Below are 10,080 nucleotides of genomic sequence, written 5' to 3'. Positions count from 1 at the left end.
TCGGTAACGTGTTCGTAACTAGTTACTACAGCCACAACGTCATAAACCCCGCCTATTTCTACCGTTTATCTTCTTAAAATCTGATTTTAACCCCTAACCTTAACCATAACATTAACCACACTACTAACCTTAGGCATAACCTTAAATTAAGAACAACCATTTTTGTTTCATGAATTTTGACGATATAGTCCATTTTGACTTTGTGGCTGTGGTAACTAGTGCAAACACCGTAACTCCTGTTTACTTCCTGACACATGATCAAATCGTTGACGTAAATACGTTAGTAAACGTGTACCACTTTTCATCTGCATTGAACGGCTGTCCACAACAGTGCAATAAAGACGCAGCTCAAATCTCCTTTTGAAAGTTGTTTATTTTTAAAATAACAGTCAACTACGAACAACAGACGTATCACTCGTTTGATTCCCATGTTAGTATCCTTGATTGACTATTTGAAATTAGAATGGTTAATCTATTATGGGTATTACCCCAAAGATTGGAAAGCAGCTGCGGTTATCCCCCTCTTCAAAGGGGGGGACACCCTTGACCCTAACTGCTACAGACCTATATCTATCCTACCCTGCCTTTCTAAGGTCTTCGAAAGCCAAGTCAACAAACAGATTACCGACCATTTCGAATCACACCACACCTTCTCCGCTATGCAATCTGGTTTCAGAGCTGGTCATGGGTGCACCTCAGCCACGCTCAAGGTCATAAACGATATCGTAACCGCCATCGATAGGAAACAATACTGTGCAGCCGTATTCATTGACCTGGCCAAGGCTTTTGACTCTGTCAATCACCACATCCTCATTGGCAGACTCGACAGCCTTGGTTTCTCTAATGATTGCCTCGCCTGGTTCACCAACTACTTCTCTGATAGAGTTCAGTGTGTCAAATCGGAGGGTCTGTTGTCCGGGCCTCTGGCAGTCTCTATGGGGGTGCCACAGGGTTCAATTCTTGGACCGACTCTCTTCTCTGTTTACATCAATGATGTCGCTCTTACTGCTGGTGATTCTCTGATCCACCACTACGCAGACGACACTATTCTGTATACTTCTGGCCCTTCTTTTGACACTGTGTTAACAACCCTGCAGGCGAGCTTCAATGCCATACAACTCTCCTTCCGTGGCCTCCAACTGCTCTTAAATACAAGTAAAACCAAATGCATGCTCTTCAACCGATCGCTGCCTGCTCCTGCCCGCCTGTCCAACATCACTACTTTGGACGGCTCTGACTTAGAATATGTGGACAACTACAAATATCTAGGTGTCTGGTTAGACTGTAAACTCTCCTTCCAGACCCACATTAAACATCTCCAATCCAAAGTCAAATCTAGAATTGGCTTCCTATTCCGCAACAAAGCATCCTTTACTCATGCTGCCAAACATACCCTTGTAAAACTGACCATCCTACCAATCCTCGACTTCGGTGATGTCATTTACAAAATAGCCTCCAAAACCCTACTCAATAAATTGGATGCAGTCTATCACAGTGCCATCCGTTTTGTCACCAAAGCCCCATATACTACCCACCACTGCGACCTGTACACTCTCGTTGGCTGGCCCTCGCTTCATACTCGTCGCCAAACCCATTGGTTCCAGGTCATCTACAAGACCCTGCTAGGTAAAGTCCCCCCTTATCTCAGCTCGCTGGTCACCATAGCAGCACCTACCCGTAGCACGCGCTCCAGCAGGTATATCTCTCTAGTCACCCCCAAAACCAATTCTTCCTTTGGACGCCTCTCCTTCCAGTTCTCTGCTGCCAATGACTGGAACGAACTACAAAAATCTCTGAAACTGGAAACACCTATCTCCCTCACTAGCTTTAAGCACCAGCTGTCAGAGCAGCTCGTAGATTACTGCACCTGTACATAACCCATCTACAATTTAGCCCAAACAACTACCTCTTTACCTACTGTATTCATTTATTAATTTATTTTGCTCCTTTGCACCCCATTATTTCTGTCTCTACTTTGCACTTTCTTCCACTGCAAACCAACCATTCCAGTGTTTTTTTTAGTTTTTATTTTACTTGCTGTGTTGTACTCACTTCGCCTCCATGGCCTTTTTATATTTTTATTTATTTATACATATATCTGTTTGCCTTCACCTCCCTTATCTCACCTCACTTGCTCACATTGTATATAGACTTATTTTTTTATTTTTTTCACTGTATTATTGACTATATGTTTGTTTTTACTCCATGTGTAACTATGTGTTGTTGTATGTGTCGAACTGCTTTGCTTTATCTTGGCCAGGTCGCAATTGTAAATGAGAACGTGTTCTCAATTTGCCTACCTGGTTAAATAAAGGTTAAATAAAAAAAATATTAAAAAAAATTACGCTTTTACAGTCCCAATATGCAGTTTACAGTCATTTACAGTACCTCTGTTATATGAATATCTGAGGTCTAATAAGACCTGGACACTGCGTTCAAGATGTCCGCCCGTAGTTTTAAAAGTAATCTACTCACTACTCACTCCCTTCCCCTATTTGTAGTAAACTAATGGACAACAACACTTAGGCTTCTACTTCCAGCTTATACATACCAGAGGTGTGGACTAGAGTCACATGACTTGGACTAGGGTCACATGACTTGGACTAGAGTCACATGACTTGGACTATGGTCACATACTTGGACTAGAGTCACATGACTTGGACTAGGGTCACATGACTTGGACTAGAGTCACATGACTTGGACTAGGGTCACATGACTTGGACTAGGGTCACATGACTTGGACTAGAGTCACATGACTTGGACTAGAGTCACATGACTTGACTAGGGTCACATGACTTGGACTAGGGTCACATGACTTGGACTAGATTCACATGACTTGGACTATACATACTATATACATAGACACAATCTATTTTACAATAGTTTATATTTAGTTTGTTTTTAGTCCCACCCTTCAGCTCCCCTCAACCCCTCCCATCTCTCTCTTAACGCCATCCAGTCCCATCCTTCAGCTCCCCTCAACCCCTCCCATCTATCTCCTAACACCATCCAGTCCCATCCTTCAGCTCCCCTCAACCCCTCCCATCTATCTCTGAACACCATCCAGTCCCATCCTTCAGCTCCCCTCAACCCCTCCCATCTATCTCTGAACACCATCCAGTCCCATCCTTCAGCTCCCCTCAACCCCTCCCATCTATCTCTGAACACCATCCAGTCCCATCCTTCAGCTCTCCTCAACCCCTCCCATCTATCTCTGAACACCATCCAGTCCCATCCTTCAGCTCCCCTCAACCCCTCCAGCTATCTCTGAACACCATCCAGTCCCATCCTTCATCTCCCCTCAACCCCTCCCATCTATCTCTGACCACCATCCAGTTTTCTAATTTCCATATATTTTTCCAACTGTGCTGTGAATGTTTCACAAAAGTACTGAACCTTTCTATTCTCATAGTTTCTACAGATCGTAAATTAAAGATAAAGCACATTCGCTATGACCAGAGTTTGATGTTTAATTATTAGCACGGGGATAAGAGTATGCACTTCATCTTCTCCTCTGGTCCTCCTCTTCCTCCTCTTCCTCATATCTTTCCCTCTGTATGAAACAACAGGGTCATGTTCATTTGGGAGCAAACAGTAGAAAACGTTTTGAAATGTAGAACATGCTACTAGCCTACATAAACTATCTCCAATAACAACACTGATTAAAACGTTCTAATTTGAAGACCTCCACTATATGCCTTTGCCCTAAATGGCACCTACATAGATGGCCCTAAATGGTACCTATGGAAAAGGGTGCCATTTCAGAAGCAGACAATTACATTCCTAACCAGACTCACCTGCTGCGGCGGATCCTGTTGTATCAGTGAATACGTTTTCCCTGCTCTCCTTCCAGCCTGTCAGGTGTAGCAGGTCACTGTGTGATGCCGTCTCAACGGAACGACTGTACCTCCTGATCATACTGTAGGCACGGGCACTACCCACAAACACCTGACAATCACAATGGGGGGAAAAAATGATTTTATAAATTCCTTTTTTTTTACGTCAGCCCCCCCCCCCCCCCCCTTTGTTCAGGGACCCATTATTCAATTTCTGTTATTCACATGTCTGTGGAACTTGTTCAGTTTATGTCTCAGTTGTTGAATCTTGTTATGTTCATACAAATATTTAGAGGATGTATAGTCCTAGACCTGTTGCTGTGAAGGTGGGGTTATGGGACAATTTGCATTACTTGTCTTCTTCTAAGTACACATTAGAAACTGCATGAAAATCCTTTTTATTTTTGTTACAAACCATTTTGAGATGTTGATCCCAATGTCACATACTGGGCCCCATTATTTATAGAAAGACCCTCATACCTGAGCCCTCTGGAGCAGGGAAACCTCCTCCAGGTCACGGGCGATCTCGTACCCCCGTTCGAAGTACGTACAGCCTCTTTCGTACTGACCCTGAGGAGAGAGTGTGAGGGGTGAGAGAGAGAGAGGAAAAGAGGGGAATAGACAGAGAGAGAGAGAGAGAGTGAGAGAGAGAGAGAGAGAGAGAGAGAGAGACAGAGAGAGAGAGAAAAAGAGAGAGGGTGATAGACAGAGAGAGAAGAAAAGAGAGAGAGGGGGATAGACAGAGAGGGGGGGTAGACAGAGAGAGAGGGGGATAGACAGTAGGGAAGATGCTTAATTTGAAAAGTGGAATAAATGCATGTTGTCAAAGTGTAAAATGTCAATCCATCTCTCTGAATTCTTATTTTCTCTCCCTTTAGAGTTGAAGATAACTCCTCGAAACATGCTCCCTCCCTCCCTCCCCCCTACCCTTTCTCCCCTCCCTCCCTCCCTCTCTCTCTCTCACCCTCCCTCTCTCTCCCCTCCCTCCCTCCCCCTCCTCCCCCTCTCTCTTTCTCCTTCCCTCCCTCCCCTTCTCTCTCTCTCTCTCTCCCTCCCCCCCTCTCTCTCTCTCCCTAACTCCCTCCCCCACTCTCTCTCTCCCTCCATCCTCTCTCTCTCTCCCTCCCCCCCTCCCCCCTCTCTCTCCCTCCCTCCCTCCCCCTCTCTCTCTCCCCTCCCTCCCTCCCTCCCTCCCTCCCCCTCTCTCTCCCCTCCCTCCCTCCCTCCCTCCCTCCCTCCCTCTCTCTCTCTCTCTTACTCTAGAGTTGAAGATGACTCCTAGGCACATGCATGCCTCCTCTAGGTTGTGGTATTGGTGGTTGGCCTGGGAAACCTCTGCAAACTTCTCCAGATACTGGACCGTCTCACTCAGCTTCCCCTCACTAGGACACACACACAATTGGCATGAACTGTATAGGAACCTTCCACCGGAGGTCCAACGACACAAAATGTCAGGTGTGTGTGTCCGTCCTTCAGTGTGTGTCTGTGTGTATCTGTCCGTCAGTGTGTGTCTGTGTCCATCCGTCCTTCAGTGTGTGTCTGTGTCCATCCGTCCTTCAGTGTGTGTCTGTGTCCATCCGTCCTTCAGTGTGTGTCTGTGTCCATCCGTCCTTCAGTGTGTGTCTGTGTCCATCCGTCCTTCAGTGTGTGTCTGTGTCCATCCGTCCTTCAGTGTGTGTCTGTGTCCGTCCTTCAGTGTGTCCATCCGTCCTTCAGTGTGTGTGTTTCCTTCAGCGTGTGTGTGTGTGTCCGTCCGTCCTTCAGTGTGTGTCTGTGTCCATCCGTCCTTCAGCGTGTGTCTGTGTCCATCCGTCCTTCAGTGTGTGTCTGTGTGTATCTGTCTGTAGTTATCACCTGTCTGTAGTAATCACCTGTCTGTAGTAATCACCTGTCTGTGGTAATCACCTGTCTGTAGTAATCACCTGTCTGTAGTAATCACCTGTCTGTAGTAATCACCTGTCTGTGGTAATCACCTGTCTGTAATAATCACCTGTCTGTAGTAATCACCTGTCTGTAGTAATCACCTGTCTGTAATAATCACCTGTCTGTAGTAATCACCTGTCTGTAGTTATCACCTGTCTGTAATAATCACCTGTCTGTAGTAATCACCTGTCTGTAGTTATCACCTGTCTGTAGTAATCACCTGTCTGTAATAATCACCTGTCTGTAGTAATCACCTGTCTGTAGTTATCACCTGTCTGTAATAATCACCTGTCTGTAGTAATCACCTGTCTGTAGTTATCACCTGTCTGTAGTAATCACCTGTCTGTAGTAATCACCTGTCTGTAGTAATCACCTGTCTGTAGTAATCACCTGTCTGTAGTAATCACCTGTCTGTAGTTATCACCTGTCTGTAGTAATCACCTGTCTGTAGTAATCACCTGTCTGTAGTAATCACCTGTCTGTAGTAATCACCTGTCTGTAGTAATCACCTGTCTGTAGTAATCACCTATAGTTTTATATATAGTCTGTAGTTATATGTGGTCTGTGTGTATCTAACCTAACAGGGGTAAAAGTGGATCCCTCTCTCTTGTTGTTATATGGTATATCTGGTCTGTGTATCTAACCTAACAGGGGTAAAAGTGGATCCCTCTCTCTTGTTGTTATATGGTATATCTGGTCTGTGTGTATCTAACCTAACAGGGGTAAAAGTGGATCCCTCTCTCTTGTTGTTATATGGTATATCTGGTCTGTGTATCTAACCTAACAGGGGTAAAAGTGGATCTCTCTCTCTTGTTGTTATATGGTATATCTGGTCTGTGTGTATCTAACCTAACAGGGGTAAAAGTGGATCCCTCTCTCTTGTTGTTATATGGTATATCTGGTCTGTGTGTATCTAACCTAACAGGGGTAAAAGTGGATCCCTCTCTCTTGTTGTTATAGGGTATATCTGGTCTGTGTGTATCTAACCTAACAGGGGTAAAAGTGGATCCCTCTCTCTTGTTGTTATATGGTATATCTGGTCTGTGTGTATCTAACCTAACAGGGGTAAAAGTGGATCCCTCTCTCTTGTTGTTATATGGTATATCTGGTCTGTGTGTATCTAACCTAACAGGGGTAAAAGTGGATCCCTCTCTCTTGTTGTTATATGGTATATCTGGTCTGTGTGTATCTAACCTAACAGGGGTAAAAGTGGATCCCTCTCTCTTGTTGTTATAGGGTATATCTGGTCTGTGTGTATCTAACCTAACAGGGGTAAAAGTGGATCCCTCTCTCTTGTTGTTATATGGTATATCTGGTCTGTGTGTATCTAACCTAACAGGGGTAAAAGTGGATCCCTCTCTCTTGTTGTTATATGGTATATCTGGTCTGTGTGTATCTAACCTAACAGGGGTAAAAGTGGATCCCTCTCTCTTGTTGTTATATGGTATATCTGGTCTGTGTATCTAACCTAACAGGGGTAAAAGTGGATCCCTCTCTCTTGTTGTTATATGGTATATCTGGTCTGTGTGTATCTAACCTAACAGGGGTAAAAGTGGATCCCTCTCTCTTGTTGTTATATGGTATACCTGGTCTGTGTGTATCTAACCTAACAGGGGTAAAAGTGGATCCCTCTCTCTTGTTGTTATACGGTATATCTGGTCTGTGTGTATCTAACCTAACAGGGGTAAAAGTGGATCCCTCTCTCTTGTTGTTATACGGTATATCTGGTCTGTGTGTATCTAACCTAACAGGGGTAAAAGTGTATCCCTCTCTCTTGTTGTTATATGGTATATCTGGTCTGTGTATCTAACCTAACAGGGGTAAAAGTGGATCCCTCTCTCTTGTTGTTATATGGTATATCTGGTCTGTGTGTATCTAACCTAACAGGGGTAAAAGTGGATCCCTCTCTCTTGTTGTTATATGGTATATCTGGTCTGTGTGTATCTAACCTAACAGGGGTAAAAGTGGATCCCTCTCTCTTGTTGTTATATGGTATATCTGGTCTGTTTGTATCTAACCTAACAGGGGTAAAAGTGGATCCCTCTCTCTTGTTGTTATATGGTATATCTGGTCTGTGTGTATCTAACCTAACAGGGGTAAAAGTGGATCCCTCTCTCTTGTTGTTATATGGTATATCTGGTATGTGTATCTAACCTAACAGGGGTAAAAGTGGTTCCTCTCTCTTGTTGTTATATGGTATATCTGGTCTGTGTGTATCTAACATAACAGGGGTAAAAGTGGATCCCTCTCTCTTGTTGTTATATGGTATATCTGGTCTGTGTGTATCTAACCTAACAGGGGTAAAAGTGGATCCCTCTCTCTTGTTGTTATATGGTATATCTGGTCTGTGTGTATCTAACCTAACAGGGGTAAAAGTGGATCCCTCTCTCTTGTTGTTATATGGTATATCTGGTCTGTGTGTATCTAACCTAACAGGGGTAAAAGTGGATCCCTCTCTCTTGTTGTTATATGGTATATCTGGTCTGTGTGTATCTAACCTAACAGGGGTAAAAGTGGATCCCTCTCTCTTGTTGTTATATGGTATATCTGGTCTGTGTGTATCTAACCTAACAGGGGTAAAAGTGGATCCCTCTCTCTTGTTGTTATATGGTATATCTGGTCTGTGTGTATCTAACCTAACAGGGGTAAAAGTGGATCCCTCTCTCTTGTTGTTATATGGTATATCTGGTCTGTGTATCTAACCTAACAGGGGTAAAAGTGGATCCCTCTCTCTTGTTGTTATATGGTATATCTGGTCTGTGTATCTAACCTAACAGGGGTAAAAGTGGATCCCTCTCTCTTGTTGTTATATGGTATATCTGGTCTGTGTGTATCTAACCTAACAGGGGTAAAAGTGGATCCCTCTCTCTTGTTGTTATATGGTATATCTGGTCTGTGTGTATCTAACCTAACAGGGGTAAAAGTGGATCCCTCTCTCTTGTTGTTATATGGTATATCTGGTCTGTGTGTATCTAACCTAACAGGGGTAAAAGTGGATCCCTCTCTCTTGTTGTTATATGGTATATCTGGTCTGTGTGTATCTAACCTAACAGGGGTAAAAGTGGATCCCTCTCTCTTGTTGTTATATGGTATATCTGGTCTGTGTGTATCTAACCTAACAGGGGTAAAAGTGGATCCCTCTCTCTTGTTGTTATATGGTATATCTGGTCTGTGTGTATCTAACCTAACAGGGGTAAAAGTGGATCCCTCTCTCTTGTTGTTATATGGTATATCTGGTCTGTGTGTATCTAACCTAACAGGGGTAAAAGTGGATCCCTCTCTCTTGTTGTTATATGGTATATCTGGTCTGTGTGTATCTAACCTAACAGGGGTAAAAGTGGATCCCTCTCTCTTGTTGTTATATGGTATATCTGGTCTGTGTGTATCTAACCTAACAGGGGTAAAAGTGGATCCCTCTCTCTTGTTGTTATATGGTATATCTGGTCTGTGTGTATCTAACCTAACAGGGGTAAAAGTGGATCCCTCTCTCTTGTTGTTATATGGTATATCTGGTCTGTGTGTATCTAACCTAACAGGGGTAAAAGTGGATCCCTCTCTCTTGTTGTTATATGGTATATCTGGTCTGTGTGTATCTAACCTAACAGGGGTAAAAGTGGATCCCTCTCTCTTGTTGTTATATGGTATATCTGGTCTGTGTGTATCTAACCTAACAGGGGTAAAAGTGGATCCCTCTCTCTTGTTGTTATATGGTATATCTGGTCTGTGTGTATCTAACCTAACAGGGGTAAAAGTGGATCCCTCTCTCTTGTTGTTATATGGTATATCTGGTCTGTGTGTATCTAACCTAACAGGGGTAAAAGTGGATCCCTCTCTCTTGTTGTTATATGGTATATCTGGTCTGTGTGTATCTAACCTAACAGGGGTAAAAGTGGATCCCTCTCTCTTGTTGTTATATGGTATATCTGGTCTGTGTGTATCTAACCTAACAGGGGTAAAAGTGGATCCCTCTCTCTTGTTGTTATATGGTATATCTGGTCTGTGTGTATCTAACCTAACAGGGGTAAAAGTGGATCCCTCTCTCTTGTTGTTATATGGTATATCTGGTCTGTGTGTATCTAACCTAACAGGGGTAAAAGTGGATCCCTCTCTCTTGTTGTTATATGGTATATCTGGTCTGTGTGTATCTAACCTAACAGGGGTAAAAGTGGATCCCTCTCTCTTGTTGTTATATGGTATATCTGGTCTGTGTGTATCTAACCTAACAGGGGTAAAAGTGGATCCCTCTCTCTTGTTGTTATATGGTATATCTGGTCTGTGTGTATCTAACCTAACAGGGGTAAAAGTGGATCCCTCTCTCTTG

At 43.6% G+C, this 10,080-nt stretch overlaps 1 protein-coding gene across 1 annotated transcript in view; it reads right to left on the bottom strand.

The window, feature by feature from the left end:
* Window positions 1-355: 355 nt before the first annotated feature.
* LOC129835654 (tetratricopeptide repeat protein 29-like) overlaps window positions 356-10,080 on the bottom strand; it is a gene marked incomplete at its 5' end in the record, with an annotated part of 33,053 nt that continues 23,328 nt past the window's right edge. The window contains 4 exons of the mRNA XM_055901375.1: window positions 356-3,553; window positions 3,798-3,948; window positions 4,317-4,406; window positions 5,095-5,218. Of these exons, the coding sequence (XP_055757350.1) occupies window positions 3,540-3,553; window positions 3,798-3,948; window positions 4,317-4,406; window positions 5,095-5,218 (379 nt within the window). The remainder of the gene's footprint in view (window positions 3,554-3,797; window positions 3,949-4,316; window positions 4,407-5,094; window positions 5,219-10,080) is intronic.

The sequence above is a fragment of the Salvelinus fontinalis genome, chromosome 36, assembly GCF_029448725.1.
Source record: "Salvelinus fontinalis isolate EN_2023a chromosome 36, ASM2944872v1, whole genome shotgun sequence".
Taxonomy (NCBI): Eukaryota; Metazoa; Chordata; class Actinopteri; order Salmoniformes; family Salmonidae; genus Salvelinus; species Salvelinus fontinalis.
Note: the sequence above shows the minus strand (reverse complement) of the source record. Positions and strands in the feature narration are given on the sequence as shown.